The sequence below is a fragment of the Osmia lignaria genome, chromosome 11, assembly GCF_051020975.1.
Source record: "Osmia lignaria lignaria isolate PbOS001 chromosome 11, iyOsmLign1, whole genome shotgun sequence".
NCBI lineage: Eukaryota > Metazoa > Arthropoda > Insecta > Hymenoptera > Megachilidae > Osmia > Osmia lignaria.
In genome coordinates this window covers 3,227,424-3,244,036 of record NC_135042.1, presented here as the reverse complement: position 1 = coordinate 3,244,036, position 16,613 = coordinate 3,227,424, and the positions used below count along the sequence as shown (strand labels likewise).

At 36.9% G+C, this 16,613-nt stretch overlaps 2 protein-coding genes across 12 annotated transcripts; one reads left to right on the top strand and one right to left on the bottom strand.

The window, feature by feature from the left end:
- Positions 1–3,158: 3,158 nt before the first annotated feature.
- On the bottom strand, positions 3,159–9,418 carry LOC117610478 (uncharacterized). Of its 9 annotated transcripts, XM_076690942.1 has the most exons (9): positions 8,757–9,417; positions 8,444–8,531; positions 8,133–8,243; positions 7,642–7,839; positions 7,209–7,551; positions 7,035–7,127; positions 5,683–5,841; positions 5,292–5,595; positions 3,159–5,194 (listed from the first exon to the last, which is right to left on the bottom strand). In XM_076690942.1, coding segments are annotated over exons 1-9 (1,611 nt in total). In that variant the 5' UTR covers positions 8,759–9,417; the 3' UTR covers positions 3,159–4,881. The 9 variants fall into 9 exon arrangements, with proteins under 9 accessions (XP_076547057.1, XP_076547056.1, XP_034193830.1 ...); XM_076690941.1 differs by having other exon boundaries at positions 7,209–7,839; positions 8,444–8,612; XM_034337939.2 differs by having other exon boundaries at positions 7,209–7,839.
- Positions 9,419–9,908: 490 nt separating this feature from the next.
- Positions 9,909–16,412, top strand: LOC143305795 (uncharacterized). 3 transcript variants are annotated; one of them, XM_076690795.1, is made up of 9 exons: positions 9,909–10,233; positions 10,330–10,551; positions 10,765–11,457; positions 11,524–11,778; positions 11,861–14,215; positions 14,312–14,454; positions 15,413–15,669; positions 15,752–15,841; positions 15,969–16,279. In XM_076690795.1, exons 5-7 carry the CDS (start codon positions 13,940–13,942, stop codon positions 15,429–15,431), a joined length of 438 nt encoding a protein of 145 aa, XP_076546910.1. In that variant the 5' UTR covers positions 9,909–10,233; positions 10,330–10,551; positions 10,765–11,457; positions 11,524–11,778; positions 11,861–13,939; the 3' UTR covers positions 15,432–15,669; positions 15,752–15,841; positions 15,969–16,279. The 3 variants fall into 3 exon arrangements, with proteins under 3 accessions (XP_076546910.1, XP_076546909.1, XP_076546908.1); XM_076690794.1 differs by lacking the exons at positions 15,413–15,669; positions 15,752–15,841; positions 15,969–16,279 and adding an exon at positions 16,291–16,412 and having other exon boundaries at positions 14,312–14,510; XM_076690793.1 differs by lacking the exons at positions 15,413–15,669; positions 15,752–15,841; positions 15,969–16,279 and adding an exon at positions 14,580–15,396 and having other exon boundaries at positions 14,312–14,510.
- The last annotated feature ends 201 nt before the right edge of the window (positions 16,413–16,613 follow it).

Sequence of the window (16,613 nt, the reverse complement as noted above, 5' to 3'; positions counted from 1 at the left end):
AGATAATTTAATAGGAACGTGTTTCTTTTATTATCATTATCAAAAATTCGTATGATCAGCATTTATTGCCCATACAACTTGGTGTTATGTAAAAATTAATCTATATCGCGATAGGACTGCATATTTCTGTTCTATTTATCCATCCTCCTCTTTTCAATGAAGAAACTTTTACACATGATCCACGTAATCGTACGTTTCCTTCCTGTCTTCTTTAGTTCCCTTTCTGTTGGCTAGACGACGAGCATCGTTTGTCAAAAAGAAATTAAAATAATAGACAAACAAGACGATACGAAAATTCGTTTTCCCTTCTGTCTAACGAAGAAAGCTTTTGTACAAAAAAAACCTCATCATCCTTCGTCTGTACACGTTTTGACTTATACAATACGCTTATACAAAGTCTTACGTATATCGATAAACACGTTGACTGTCGTCTGGCTGATTTTTTAAGAATAAACGAAACCTAAAAATTGGGAGTTTCCTGTAATCAGGATAGAAAATCGATGAAAACTTTTAAATATCATTTGAATTAATGTTAACCCATCCTGTTTCTAGCTCGACACAGTCAACGTATTAATCCTTATCTGAATGTCGCATCGGTCGGTTTTGCCGTTTAATGTTATAAAATACTGTTGCGAGGATAAATCGTTCGAAATAATAGGGGTTTTATCGACGTATCCTGATAAGGATTAATCATCCGGCGAATGACGCGGGCAAAATTCATTAAGCCGTCAATTATTCGAAAAAGAAAAAAAAGGGTCGAACGTTTTAAGGACGAGTGATATCCTTATTAATTGGCGACACAAGAGCGTCGAGTTAATTGACCCTGAAACCTCGACCCTTAACATTCGTGGACGAAAGAAAAATTTCATACGTTTTTTCTTTTAAATGTGATTTGCGAATTTGCGAGAGCTTTGTTATATATACAATTTCGATGGTATTCTCCTCAGGAAGAAGACGCTTCCGGGCGTTTTGATTAAAATGGAAGCTCCGAATTTTTGTTTTTTGTTCGCTGAATATCATCTAAGAACGCGGGAAAATTGCAAGGAGCCACGTAACCGTGTAACAAAACTCAACACGCTTTTTGTTATTTTCAAAAAATTACCAGAGGGTGAACGAGCAATTTTTTTCAAATCGTATTCTACTTATGTAAAGGCCAAAGTGTTGAAAGAGAATGAAATAAAGAAAAATGGCACTGCAGGTATAACAAAATTCAGAAAATTGTATCGCGAAACGGCCCCGTATCTCCTTCGACAATTTCAACGTCGCGAAATTCCTAAAATTACTTATTTATCTAGGACTTCGTACTTACAATCCCCGTCGACCTACGATCGGTAGGTCTCTTAACGTAGGTACAATTATATAAAAGCGAGTTACACTCTCGAAAAGAAAGGGCTCATTGGGATTTTCATACACACAATCTAATTGAAAAATTTCGCTCAAAACAATTAACGGGCTCTTTAAACGAGGTCTGAACAATTCTGGAAAATGAATTAAAATTCAGATATCGAACGAACGGCGTACCATACACAGGTTCGCCAAAGTATTCGAACGGTATTAGCATAGAAATTAAAACTGTATGTAAATTACATAGTAATAGCATGCTTGGTACATTAATTAAATTAAACATCGTTGTAACGTTGGAAAGGAAATTTTACACAGGTTTACACTTACCTGAGAATTTAAATTTCATTTCCTAAGCTGTTTAATATCTAAATAATATTTAACTCGCGTCTATCATATTTTACATAAGCACATATTCCTTGTAAAATACATACCCTATTCTATATGTATAATTCGTGTGTACAATTAAAGCATAAAACGTAATATCGTTCGAATACTTTAGCCAGCCAATTGTATCTTTACTTAACAATAATTTTCCTGAGTATTTAAATTGTACAGCATATTTTATCGAGGTCGTTTGAACTTAACGATACCATTATTGTTTTGAGCAGCGTGCATTATGTATAAATTTGAACAATACGTGATTCGGAAAACTGTTTTCGTGCTTTCGTTCACATTGATCGAACAAAAGTGAGTCGTTTCGTAAAAAAAAAGACACCTTACGATTAGAGCCCTCCTCTTCGATCTCGGGGACACGTCGTATAATTAATATTTACAAAATTCTCCTCTATTTAAAAAATAAAAAATAAAAAATAAAGGGCTGATGAAAACAACGTAATTATTCAAGTGTTTCGAATGATTGCACTGGCAAGCTGAGACGAGATGATGCTCTAAGAACAAATATAATATATCTACGCCGCACCTCAGTCTTGGAAAAAAAGAAAAAACAATTTTTCTTTCACTACAAAACACTTTGAACCTTTGATTTCGAAACGATGAATACAAGAAAGATTAATTATTATCGGGGATAACACCGAAGAAAAAGTCTCTAATCTAATCAAAAATACTGTAGCAGGTATTATGACCATATTAAAAGTAAATTAAACGTAACAGTATTATCTTTATTTTACATGTTGTAGCGATAAAAACAAAGTAATCCCCAATCCCAGATTTCTTGCAATGAAAAAAGAAGAGAAAGAAAGTGAGACTTTGAAGAACTGATCAAATAATAATCTGCAAAGGGTCGATCACTTTGTGATCACGCGTTTTTCGATGGCATTATTATTAATAATAATAATAATAATCATTATTATTATTTTTCTTTAATACTTCGCGATCGATCAGCAATTATACACTGTATAAAATAATGATCCGGGACATCATCGAGCCATTCTGCCTGTCTCCCTTGTTTCACGGTTGTTTATTTCTTTTTCTCCTTCTCTGGTACAAAAACAGTTTGCAGACAATAAGCTGTACAAAATATTAAAACAATCCTATAAATTCGCGATTTAGATTATTAAATTTCATCCGAGATAGAAAAATAAAACAGGGAGAGAGGGTATGTATATGAAGTGTGTGTGTGTGTGTGTGTGTGTATGAAGTTTCATTGAAAAAGCAATCAGAAATTGCTGGATAATTTTAGATTAAAAAAAGTTTAATCGCGGAAAACGATACAGTCGACGAAGATGTCCGAGGAACAGCGCTTCTTTTTTTATTTTTATTTTATATATATATCATTCTTCAAATGGCGCGAATGCATCCTTGATCATCGTCGATACCACGAATTAACCGACCAGTCGGATACAGTGGCATCGTCGATTTTATTATTATTATTTTTTTTTTCTTTACTTGATTTAATTACAAATCGAATCGTTTCTTGATTCACTGTTATAATTCAAGAGTTCCACAGCGACACAAGTTGTTGGTGCCATCGCTCTTAACAAGTGGGGATATAAAAATTAATATGTATATATCGTATAAGATAATCTAGCCAGCTATTTGCCGTTTACAAACTAGCAACTATTTTTTTTTTTTTTTTTAGTAACTGATATCCATTATAGTTCACGGCCTTAAAATTATAAAACAGATTAGTCTGCCGGTCGATATTCACTACTATTATTGCAGCTCCAAGTGAGATAGAAATTCTTCCTCGCGTGGCGATATACTCCTGCCGTCATTTTTTCTTTTTCTTTTTTTTTTTTTTTTTTCTTTTAATCGTGGTCGTTGTCATTGCAATAAACGCAATTCTTTTTATTGTGATCCCGAATGACTGGACGGAAGAGGGCTCGCTCAAATCTGCGATATCCGCACCACGACTTCCGTTTCAACGTAGAGACGCGCGTATAAAGATGATAGTTTCTTTTATTTATAATGATCTGTATTTTTATTTTTCTCGTTTTTCTTCTCTCCCATTGATTAAATTCGATGATTAATTTCAATGAATATAAAAAGGACACAGGAGACGGGCAAATTAATTATTCGCTAGATCAAAACAATATTCCATTCCATTACTGTCTCGTCATTGTGTTCTTTTCTTTACTTTTTCTCTACTTAAATTATTAGAAAGGGCCGAGGTTCAGGCGTTTTCAAACGAATGCTTTTCATATTCCTTCAGGCACATTATTATTTGCCGTTCGCGTATCGATTTCGCTTGAAAACATTTTCCATGCAGCTGGTAAATATGCACAGCACGCACAAATTGCCAGTATCAGGCAAAGCGATCAGGTTACCGCGCTTCCTGCCTAGCCAAGATTTAGTCAAAGCTATCACATATTATCGTTCAATGAGTCATGAAACCTCGATATAATACGTTTACTACAATAAATTTTTTTTATTAAATTCCGTGTAGAGCGAGGGGCGGACGAGCCACGTAAATAAAAGATAAAAGAAACAAAAAAAAAAAAAAAAAAAAAAATCTAATATCTGCAATTCGATTTTTGTAAATGAATTGGAAAGTAACTACAATACCGTCGGAACGAACGAAATTGTTATTCAACCTGATGTCAAACATTTCTAGTTAATGCGCTTATCTCGAGTGAGAAAATATAAAGTAGATTTGTTATTATTAGTTCCTTTTTCCATCCTTTCATATCGTTTTCGTATTCATTCACAAAAGACCTTTCATGACTACTTAACCGTGGTCGGGAGAGCGTTTCGATTTTTTTACGAGCCGTACTCTTCCGAGTCACGTTTTTCTTTTTAATATGAAAATTACTCACTCGCGTAAAATATCGCCGAGTCTCTGTTATCTTTTTCCCCCATTTTGATATATTCATTTCATTATTATTTCAATGCGTTTATATCCGACTGTCACCAAATATCCTCCCACAGAATCCGAATCTGCACGGGAAGCGTGCTCCCAATCACTCTGGAATCTTGTCTCTTGCTGAAATGTTGTCCACGTCTCTCTTAACAACATTTATAACGTTTCCACGCACGTGTATCGCATTCTCAATTGTTAATTAGCGTATCTTTTTTCCTCTTAAAAGGGTTAAAAAATTAACCCCTTTACCAGCTCCTGAAAGGTATTCTCTAGCTGAATCATTTAGGCTCTGGGAAGGTCACCTGACACTTGTAGACTTCTTCGAGCATTACCGCTTGCCCTTGCCCTTGGCTGACGGTAACAGGAGTCGTGGTGTTCACCACGACAACCTGTTGGCCTTGCTGTGCTTGTTGGGGCTGCTGCTGCTGCTGTTGCTGTTGCTGCTGTTGTTGATTACTCGCGTTCGCTTGCTGTGCGTTACTCGGATTATTTGCATTCTGATTCCGGGCCGTTTGCCCGTACTTTTCGTGGATTGCACGATGACGCTTTAATGCAAAACGATCGGAAAATCCGATTTCGCATATATCACATCTGAAAGTAACAAGAAAATATAATGACATCAATGAAAAAATTTCGATTAAACGAACGACAAGTTTTCGTTGAAATTTTATCCTATCAATTACACTACCTGTGCGGCTTTTCACCAGTATGGACTTTCGCATGATTTTTCAGATGTGTAGCTTGATTAAAGGCCGAACCACATATATTACATCTATAAGGTTTTTCACCGGTGTGAATTCTTCTATGATTCCAAAGGGTTGAATGTCTAGCAAATGTTTTTTCACACACTTCACACTGATACGGACGTTCACCAGAATGAATTCTCTCGTGATTTTTTAAATGAGGACTTTGCGAAAATTGCATACCACATACACCGCATTTAAACGGCTTCTCACCAGTGTGCACCCGTCCATGATTTTTTAGATAAGCAGCTACAGAAATTGGAAGTAAACATTGTAAGTACATGTACATAGTATGTATCATATTTTTGATTTATATTGTTCTCTTTTATAATTTACCTTTTGCAAAAGCTAAACCACAAACTTCACATTTGAAAGGTTTGTCTCCAGAATGAAGTCTTTTGTGGGACCAAAGCGACGAATATCTGGAGAATGTTCCATCACAGACGTTGCAATGAAACGGTTTTTCTGCCTGGTTTTGACTGTTCTGTTTACCGCCTGGAATTAAAGAAACACCCGAATTCTTAGTATTCCTCGAAGGGCCAGTTCTACAAAAATATATGTATATTCTTAGGTGATTTTGAAGAGTACGAGACACTGGATTATGTATGGTTGTTTGGAAAGTATTCCCTTTCCTGATATAACCAAAAGAGGAAGTCTACATAGTTTATGAAACTTGTGCTCCCAATTTAAATACAATATCATGTTGAAATTCGAACATGCGGGTTATGGAAGTTAGTGTAGAAAGTAAAAAATGAGATAAGATGTAAAATATTTTGAATCTGATGATTTGTGTTATTATATATATATATGAATAACATAGTCATGTTGAAACTATTACACGAGCTTGTAAACCTATATCACCAAATAAGGAAGGACTTAAGTACATAAAATGAAATCTAAAATAACTTTTGAGTATCAAAAGTGCTAAAAGGTTAGTGAATCAAATTTATAAAACTGTCCCTTAGGGGAGATTTCATTCCGTGCAATGATTCTTAAATTTAGATATCAACAATGCTACCAAAAAGAAAATAGGATCGATGCAAAAAATTTAAAATGTTTGTAATAATAATAAAAATGAAACAAATGCTTAATTAAAAATGTTCTCTTTTTACTGTCTACCTACGATAAATGCATGCAAATAAAAATATGATCGATAACTAAAGAAGTTGATTGAATTTATAATAAATATTTATTTTATTTTCCTAATAGGAACTGATGAAATAAACTTAAAGAAGGTGGCGATTATAAGTATTCTTCTTTATGAGAATGGTGATAGTATAGTGATTTTTAATTTATTCTTAAAGAAGATATAAAGATTCACTGAAATAATAAACTGACTTGATCCAATGATCAATGGAGAATTATGAAATATAAATCCCTTATTCTCTTTTCGCTGTAATTTTTCCGACTTACTTCCTATGATGATGCGGCCTGTTGCCTTGCAGCCGCCACACTTTGCGAGGGAACTGATTCCAGAATCTAGTTTTTCGTCGTGTTTACCTACCATACACCACCCGATGTACGATCATGATAGTAATGAAATGATAGAAGTAGAGGAGAGATGATCATGATTTGAGAAGAAAAATGTTTTTCTTTCTACTTTCGAACAACGCTTAAAATGCTGTACTTCTTTTTAAGTAAACATTTTTCTTCAATCCGACAGCAAGACAATGACAATCTCTACTTACCAATAAAAATGATTCCTGTGCCATTACACTTATGACATTTAGTAACACTGGTAACACCCCTTCGTTTCACAGGATGATGACCGGGTTTGATAGCTTTAAAAATAGAGTTACGAATGTTACGATAAATTAACAATCATTTATAAAACATTTTAATTATCAATTCATAGGACATACTCTTTTTAATTTTAGTAGGATGATGTTCACAGGGGTCCTCGCTACCACAATCTTCACAAATTTGCACCTTTGGTTTCTGATGCATATTTGTCTTATGGCTCTTCAATTCTCCTGGTAATGCAAAGCATGCTCCACACACATCACAGGTATACGGTCTTTCTGGAGTTGTTGCAACAGTAACTGTTGTAGGTGCTTGTACAACAACTTGTTGCGGTTGTTGCTGAAGATTACTAGGTGTTGTATTATGAATCCGTTTATGATGATTCAGCAAGCTCATGTGCCCAAAGACCAAACCACAAATGTCACATTTGAAGGTCGCATTGGTGGCAGCCGCAATACTCATCTGATTCAATAATGTGTTATAACCGACAGGTTGCACATCAAAGCGATAACAACCCTTGTCGTCGGTTGTGATCGCACCGATCGTGCTCACCGCGTTTGTTTGAACCTTCTGGAGCATGTTGACATTGTAATAGAAAGGGAACTCTGCAGTTGCTGATTGCTGCTGAGATTTGTCCTCTTTCTTGTCTGTTGTGACATACATTTGCTGAGACTGCTGCTGCTGTGATTGTTGACCCTGAGCAGCTTGTTGCTGCTGTATTTGTTGCGGGTCAAACATGGCTGCTTGCTGCTAAAAAATTATTATACGATCGTTTATTATATTATTATATTTAAAATACATTATACAGAGACAGGTAAATACATTATTATTAAAAAAATGAAGACATATGATTTCTTAATTACAGCTTAATATAGCAGAGCAATATAAAAAAAAAAAAAAAAAAAGAAAAAATGTAAAAAGTAATTTAATGAACATTCATTTGTGAGATTTAATACATTTCAAATTTACATTAGGATAATTTCTTGTATAGTTGTCATCATATGTAGGAACCTATCTCTGTCAGCATTTTTATAAATAACAACCTGTCTCTGATCGCCGTAGCTTGAATTGCTCTGCTCCGTTTGAGTAAAACTATTGGTTTGCTCGGTTTGAGTAAACATGGAACACTTCACTGGCTGCTCAATTGGTTGGCTCTGTTAAATAATAGATTCTGTTAGATATTACAAGATTGTACTTTTCGAGCTTGAAAACAACAACATTCCGTAATGCCTTGTTAGAAGCAACGTGCTTTGAGCACTCCGTACGCATTGAACATAAAAAAAAAGCCAGTGAATACCAAAAGAAAAAATAACTTGTTCCTTCTTTACATCGCTGTGGTGCACAAGTTGCGTACCTGTTGTATTTGATCAGGACGGGTTGTGTTCAACCACACCACGTTGTTGCCATTTGATTCTAGGGCCATTGATGTGTTGCCTTTGACCCTGCACAATCAGTAGGCATTCGTTACACAGAAATACGACCGAGTCCGATACATCTAGATAAGCGTGAAGCATTCTCCCTCCCTGATCAAAACCACACCAAAGTAGAAAGGAATAATTTCAATGTATTGTACACAGTGGGTAAGCTTACTGAAGAAATGAAAAAGAAGAAAAAAAAAGAAAAGGAAATTAAGATTCAAAGTATAACCACGACATTAAAATACTCACATGTGATAGTCTACACGGGCGCCGCGGGTTACATGTCTGGGTGCCAAACGGATGATCTTTTAGTTGCCATGATTCCGGCGCGGAATACCGCGCAACTGGTCACACTATTCCTGACGATCGTGATACCTTAATAACTGATTTAAGTATTTCGTCCTATACAACATCCGAGAACAAGTTCCTCGTGTCGGTTGGGCCGTGGTCGCGGTAGAAAATCAATGGCGATCGATTTAGTGCTTTGTTGCACCTTCTTAATATCTTAGATCCCGCTAAAATTAACACTAATCACAAAGCCGCTGCGATCTTACTTTTCGTCGATGCCGCGAAATCAGTTTTCAGTTACACGCTTGTCAACGAGCAGCGTTGACCCGCGCAGATCATGTCGTCCAAGCGCGGTGGCGGCTGCGGCGACTGGTATACGAAGCGCGGGTTTCTCGGTTGCATAAAATTGGCGGTACCTCGGCGTTCAGCACTTCTCCCTTTTATTTCCCTCGTGTTCGTCCACGTCGTCGTGTATCGTGGCTCAGGATAGGCCGATGCGCGAAGAAACAGACCGAGCACCGTCAACAAACTCTACGGTAGCCATTACACGCGACGAGGATAACAATGGGCGACACGAACGCGCGCTGCCCCCGATGCCTTTTTCCGAAGCGTTTTCGGGCGCCTTCCGTGAATGCAGCAAGTACCGCCAAGGTCAGCTCCTGGTGGCGCTCCACAGACGCTAATACCCGTTACACTGCGCGTTTTCATTGGTCCACGACTTATCGTCCACGTTTCTCATTGGTTCATACATTCTTTCCAGTCGAAACTTGGAAACAATAATTAATCCTTCTTTAGAAAAAAAAAAATTATTTCTTTATACAAAATTTATAAAAATATTTACAGCCCTTTTAATCAAGTTTTTCAATTCAAAGTTATCGTTGGTTCTTGGCTTTGTTAAAAAGAATAAATCAAATACCTCGCGGCGATATTACGTGTTAGAACAAAGAGTATAGTAAAAGGATTAATGTATCGTTTAATATAATATATTTTAATGAGTATATATTGTTGATAAGAATGTATAAAATTTATTCATATTTATAAAAGTTGCGGTTGACGTGGAAATCTAGCTTTGCACTCAGTAGTTCAACGATTTACCGTAAGATGGTGCTAGTGAATTTCTGAAACTGTTAGAGATATTCAAAGTTCTTATTTATCGTACATAAAATACTACCGTATTAGCAAGTAAAATGCTTGTGGTTTAATTAAAATAAGCTTCATCACTTCTGTTAATGGTTTCCAGTTTTCAGCAATTCGCGGAAACGTAAATTACACATTTATATCAACAAGCGTTTTCAAAATATCATTATAACTCATCCTGGCAACACTCCATTACTCATCGATCTAGATACCACAATTTTTTCCTGGCAAACCCTTATGGTGAGAAATAAGCAATTCGTATCTCATTTTAAAGTTTAAATGAATTTTAGAACAAGCAAATGTAAGTATGCATTAAAAAGAATGAAGATTCTATAACCTTTGAAGTACAAATTTGAATATTAAAATGTGCGTTATTGTGCATTAACTTAAAAAAAAGTTCTTTAAGGATAATACACCGAGTAGGACAAGCTTTGATAAAAGGATAAGGAATTACAAAGTTTCATGCAAAACTATGAATTATGTAATTATATTCGTATCAGTGCGTGCACGCTGAAACATAATTACTTTTTGGATTTAATTCGAAAGTATCTAAAGATGGAGTAAAACTTGGCACCATTTTAAAAAGCAAATCCTCTAACAATCCTTTCGAATTATCGCGGTATGCTATAACTTTTAATTTTTAGTATATAAAATATAAACGTTGAAGAACCAAATAAAATAACTTAATTTTTTCAGTAAAAATATACGCAGCTTTTCTGGAGTAATTATCAAAATCTGCAGTTACAACCTATTCGAATTCTACAAATTTTTCTTTTCCCTTCTCAAAAGCTTTCACGAAACAGCATTTTTATTCCGATGTATTTTTTTCCAGTTCCAAAAATAACCGGCGTCACCGTTTTGTATGGTAGCTGTGGTTTGCTGGTCCCTTTGAAACGGCTCGGTGTGACCCAACGAACAACCCTTTCATTTTGCCGCGGACAATGTACCGGTCAAGTCTGCGGCGAAGTTCTAAAACGAAGCGTGTCATTTAAAATTCAAGAAAAATGTCTCTTCTCATGAATCGATCACGGCACGAGGCTGTGAATCTGTATTTGTTGGCAAACGGATACGACTATGATCTTTTCGCTTTTCTAAATAAGTTAGTCTGCGTGGGAGGCGTTCTAAGCGTCTGCAGACGATGTCACAGGATACTATTGCGAAATTTCTGGGCCGTCTTTCTGAATGGTGTCAGTAAAACTGCCATCATCACCCTGGTGTCTTTGTTAACTGTAGAACACAGTTAATTCAACAAATGCACGATGGTGCATTCATAAAAATTAGACACTCAAATTTCCAAACGAACACGGCTTTACATACATTTCATAATTTTTTCCTAGCGCACTAAATGGTTTTCACTTTAACTTCAAAGATCATCTTTATTTTTATTCTGGCCCATTTTATGCGTTTTTAAAATGTTCTACGGGATACGTATAATCGATGTAGGTGACCCACTTCGGGGGATCGCTCTGCGTGAAACACTTTGCCTCCGGATAAAGTGGAGTCCTTGTTTCTGGAACAAGAAAAGGTGAATAGAGCCTTTTCACCGAGAACTCGGAATGGAATAGACAGTGATATGTGTTTTTGAAAGCAGGAGATCGAATCTATTACAGCTATTGAATCAGCAATACTTGTAATGCTTGTGGAAAATAAACGATTCAGAAGTAATTAGAGAAGAGAAACTGGACAATTTAAGTTATTAACAGTTATTAAATATTTCAAGAGCACTGGAAAACATAACACTCTGAACCGTACTTAAAAACAGAGGAACAGAAGATTAATTTATAATGGTCATTATAGTGATCCAACCATTCTATACGTTTAAAACTCAAAATAAACAAATTTTAAGGTAAATACTTGTTGTATTCCTGATATTTTATTTTTTTTTTTTACCATATAATTGAATAATTAAAGTTTGTTGAATTTTGGAGTGGCCAGTACGGCCCTGGAAATCGTAGCGCCTGTTTCAAAACGCCACGACGCCCGGCACCAGTAGTCTCGCTCAGTCAGTTGGCGTCGCGACGCCGCCGCCAGAGGTATCCTACAAGTACGTACGACACTATATTCCCGGCTTGCCTCTCAAGCTAAGATAATAATTCGAATAGTGCACGTGAACAGTGAATACTGAAATTCGAGTTTCCAGGGGATCCTCAAAGCTCACTGACTCTTAACAAGCAGTTGATTAAAAGGAAACAAGGAGCAACTGAATCACAAACGATATACTTTTAACAATATCTGACTGATAAATAAAACAGAAAGGAAGAAATCAATATCCAATGGGACACAAAGGATTCACCTAAGCGTAAAACGTTGCCGATCACGTTGAAGTAATAAAAATTACAATATAAATTGTTCCGTTGTAAAGGAAAGTACCGATGACCCGTAAGTTTCCAAACGTTATCTCAATCCTTTCGAGTGGTGATCAGCTGACTTTAAAGATACGTTATCCTTGATCCAAATGACGCGCACCAGGATATTAAAGGCGACGAGTGACGCGATCGTGTTCACGATTAGAATGAAATGACGAACGAGCCTCGTGGTTCCTTCGATAGTCGAGAAACTAAGGGAAAAAAAGGGTGAAAAGTTTTTGAGGACATTGCAGGATTCATCGGTAGCCAACGTGGCACACGATTAATCTATACAAATCTGTGTGAAATTAATTATACTGGGTAAAATTCCTGTGAATATTTGAAACCTGGATGCTGGAAGATTCTAACAACTCGAGTGAAATGAAAATTCATTTAGCGACTGATTGCTACAGTAACGATTCATCTGCTTGATTGGAGCCTTTAATTGGCAAGAAGTCCAAGGGAAGAGGAATCCGAGATTTCATCCTCGATTGGTCCCTCGAAAGTCCGTGTTTCAAGTACTTAAATTCAGCATCGATTTAAAAAAAAAAAAAAAAACTCTCCTTTGAGAGAGACAGAGTGCAGAGAGTCGATTTGCATCGTTAAGTGAAAAAAAGAAGCTTATTTATTCACCGACGGGTAACAAGCCGGCAAGTCGAAGATACACAATTTTTTGAGGAGATCGTCGGTTGTTTTCATCGTCAAGATGATTCTAAAACGCACAATTCTCTTGGATCCTTCAACGTTATCCTCTTAAATATTTACAAGATATTATTCTTCAGACACGAGGTAGAATACTGTACTAGCTGCCGACTAAATTCGTCTACAGTCAATCTATTTATTGCTGAAGATGCACCCGGGGTTGCTGACCGGCAAGGTGTCACCATATTAATTTTAGACGTCCGAAAAGCCGGAAGTCATCGAGATCCTGATCGAAACCGAGAAACCGGACACGGTCAAGATCAATGAATGCTGTTGCCGGTGGTCCATTCGCTGGTGCACGTGTTCGTGACTTTATTTCTACCCACGAACGATAATATCCCTTGCCTTTTTACCTCTTCTATTTTCTCTTTCATTCATAAACTTGTTAAAATATTCATTTTCATTCTGTAGGATGTTAAAGTGATCGGTGCAGACAGATGTTTATAAGGAATGCGTTCCAATTTACAATTCCGGAGGAGTTTCATACAGACGAAATTTTTCTACGACACCAATTGAAATTTGCGGTTTCATTTATTATCATCTAGTAACCAGAGTTTCTCGAGTCATGTGACACAGGATGGCGGTTTGATAAATTAAGAGGTATTCAAAAGCATCTTGGATTCTATGGCACCGTGGAAGCGTGACTGATTGCCTGGCGTCCCGATTCCCGCGATAAATTCCTCGTGAAATTTTCCTGAACACCCGCCGAGGCTCTCTTCGTCTTCTATCCATCTATTTATATATAAATGTGTTCTCGAATGGAACACATTCAAGGGACAAAGCTATCCTGTTCGAACCGAGATTCGATCCTATCAAGATACATCAAGAAACATAATCGAAACGAGGCACAAAAAAACCAAAAAGAGTGTGATAACTTGTGCGTTAAATTTTAACGAATCTCAAGTATCAGAACATCCTGTGAAATAGACTGTTGCAGAAGAAGAAGATAATTTTGTAAAAATGTCGAGCTCACCGGGTGCCCGTAAAGTGCCACCACCCAGGCCGAAGATTCAACTTCCTCTACCGGGACAATATTACCCGCAAACGGGTATGGCTTACGTACCCACACCCTACGGACAGACTCCTATCCCCATGACGCCGGTTTCCGGCCAGCCGCAAATGATATACTCCAACAGGGCCAGCGAGTTCGTTTTCAGTCAATTCAAAGGTATCAAGGATTGGACCAAGTCTGGACTGAGCGTCGGGGAGAAAAGCGCGTTCTGGCTTTACGAGAAGGTCCGCTGAAATCTCGAGTGATCACTTTTTTTTCTTTTCTTTTTTATTCCTCGTCGCGAACAACGAACACTGATCGGTATACGAATTTCTGCACAGGTCAGTTCCTGGAGCAAACGATGGTTCACGCACATTTTCTTATTTGTTGTCGTGCTTTTGTACAGTATCGGGGGTGCGATGATATTCGTAACGATCGAGGGCACACACGAGGACCTGATGCATTTCAACATTCGTAAAGAGAGGTGGGTGCCTTCAGTGAATTAGACCTCGGGAGATTGTTTTTCAGATCAGACATTTGGTAATTTAAAATTCTATTATTATGAATGATCGATGATCGATATGCTTTTTATTGTTGTGTTTATTTTAGAGGAAATTTTCTGGCCTCCCTTTTTCTTGTGTGAGATCATCAGTTTGGGAAACATTTGCTATTTAGTAGTGAACTTAACAAGCATCGAGTTTCCAGTGTTTCTGGAGAAATAATCACAGGAACGAAAGTGATAAATCGTTCCTTCCATCGCAGGCATATCGGACAGAATGTGTTTTCCCATTATTTTCCTCTACTAGATACTAGCTTGACGTATATCGAGCATAAAGCGGCAGTTACAGCCACTATTTGTTATTCCTTGTCTGAAAGTATTCGAAATAGTCCATCACCATTCGCTGGATGCCAAATTATTAGTTTATCCTCTCTACTAGGACAAGCATAATAATTCATACATTGATGCTTTAACCTTCGTTGCAAGGAAAAACGAGCTTGGAAACGTAAGCAGATATGCGACGATACGAATGGTGAAAATGGCAGGAAAATATGGGACAATCGAACCATCGTTAACACGGATACGAAACGTTGGAAAATATCCTTGTAATTGCGAATAATTATTCGGAATTTTAAAGAATGACAGAAAAAACAATTTGCTGAGAACAAAGTTTCGTTTCGATTATTTTAGACGCAGACTGATGACGTCTGGTTTATTTCTTGCGGTTTCCATGTCTCAATTTTTAAATAGTTTCAATTCTGATCTGATATCAAAGCTTTCTGACACGCGAGCAGATTTAAAAGCATCGCGATAATCTTTTACATTGACACAATATTCACCCTTCAAACACGAAGGATACGAATATAAAATAGATATTTTATAACAAGTGGAAAGTTTCAGTTGGAAAATTTAACTTTATGTATTTCTTTTCTTTTCTCCTCAGATCCAGAATCGAGGATTAAGTAGAGAAATTGTATCGGGAACGATAAATGTCGACGATTTCCTTGACTCGTACTACTGTACGAGTCGCACATGGTCATAACAATCCCTCGCGGTTTAGGAGAGCGAATCGATTTTTCTGCAATCTTCTCAACAAGATCGATTGACCTTAAGACGAAGGCCAGCTTCGCATTAGGATTCACGATTTGGCTTCTTTTGTTCGCATGAAAATTACCAATTGCCTGACCTAACCGATAAAGAGTGCGTGTTTCAAGCCAGCAACAGTAATCGTAATTTCCTTTAAGCTTTTACTTACTATTATCATGCAAGTGTTAATTGATAGAAACGATTCGCTAAGAAATGAGCTGAAAGTGCAAGGAGGGCAAGTGAATTCGAAGGATTAAAAATGAAGAATAAAAAGGAATTCTATAGAGTGAGATTTTGTTAATTATTAACAAGTATTTGTTAAGAGATGTATGAACGAGGAAGCCTCTTTCATTAACAAAAGAGAGCTGGTAACTACATTTGACCGCTCGTATGTTGATCCTGGGGTTACAAAGGATCAAGGTCTTGGTTGGCTTTATCAGAGGATTTCGCCGTCCCTTCCAATAATTCAAGGCATTCAAGGCAATTCAGCGAATCAGGGACGAAGCCGACACGCAAAAGAAAGTGCTTTCCTATCTAGTCTTTCCTCGTTAACGAGCGAAAAGGGGGTAGAATGACAAGGGAATGGTATCTATCGGATAATCATGGATTTGAGAAAATTGTCACGTATCTTCTTTTCAAATCAAGAAACATTTCCTTTCAAAGTGTTGCAATAAAAGAAAATAATATGAAATCATGATGGGTAATATTAATGATAATTTGTATTATCTTTTACAGAAACGAGACACTGACAATAATTAGGGAGCTATGGAACGACGAGACACTTGCATCGAATTCAGAGCTTTGGAATGGACGGGCGAGAAACGAATTGATGAAATACGAGGAACACCTGTACGAGTTCTACAAACGTGGACTATCGGATCGTGGTCAAAAAGTGTGGACCTTTTGGAATGCTGTTTTCTACTGTGGCACCATTTACACCACCATAGGTAAGTCCATGCCATAAAATATTGCACGTTATAATTGTTTCAATGTACTAAACGTGATAAAACGTGATTACTTTGATAGATTCTTTCAAATATAAATCTAATCAATTTGAC

Coding starts and splice junctions, on each gene's coding strand:
- LOC117610478 (XM_034337939.2), bottom strand. Junction 7,840..8,132: donor GCTACGGCGATCAGAGACAG/GTTGTTATTTAT, acceptor ATAATTTTTTAG/CAGCAAGCAGCCATGTTTGA. Junction 5,195..5,291: donor ACTGGTGAAAAGCCGCACAG/GTAGTGTAATTG, acceptor TGTTACTTTCAG/ATGTGATATATGCGAAATCG.
- LOC143305795 (XM_076690794.1), top strand. CDS start 13,940: ATGTCGAGCTCACCGGGTGCCCGTAAAGTGCCACCACCCAGGCCGAAG. Junction 14,216..14,311: donor CGTTCTGGCTTTACGAGAAG/GTCCGCTGAAAT, acceptor ATTTCTGCACAG/GTCAGTTCCTGGAGCAAACG.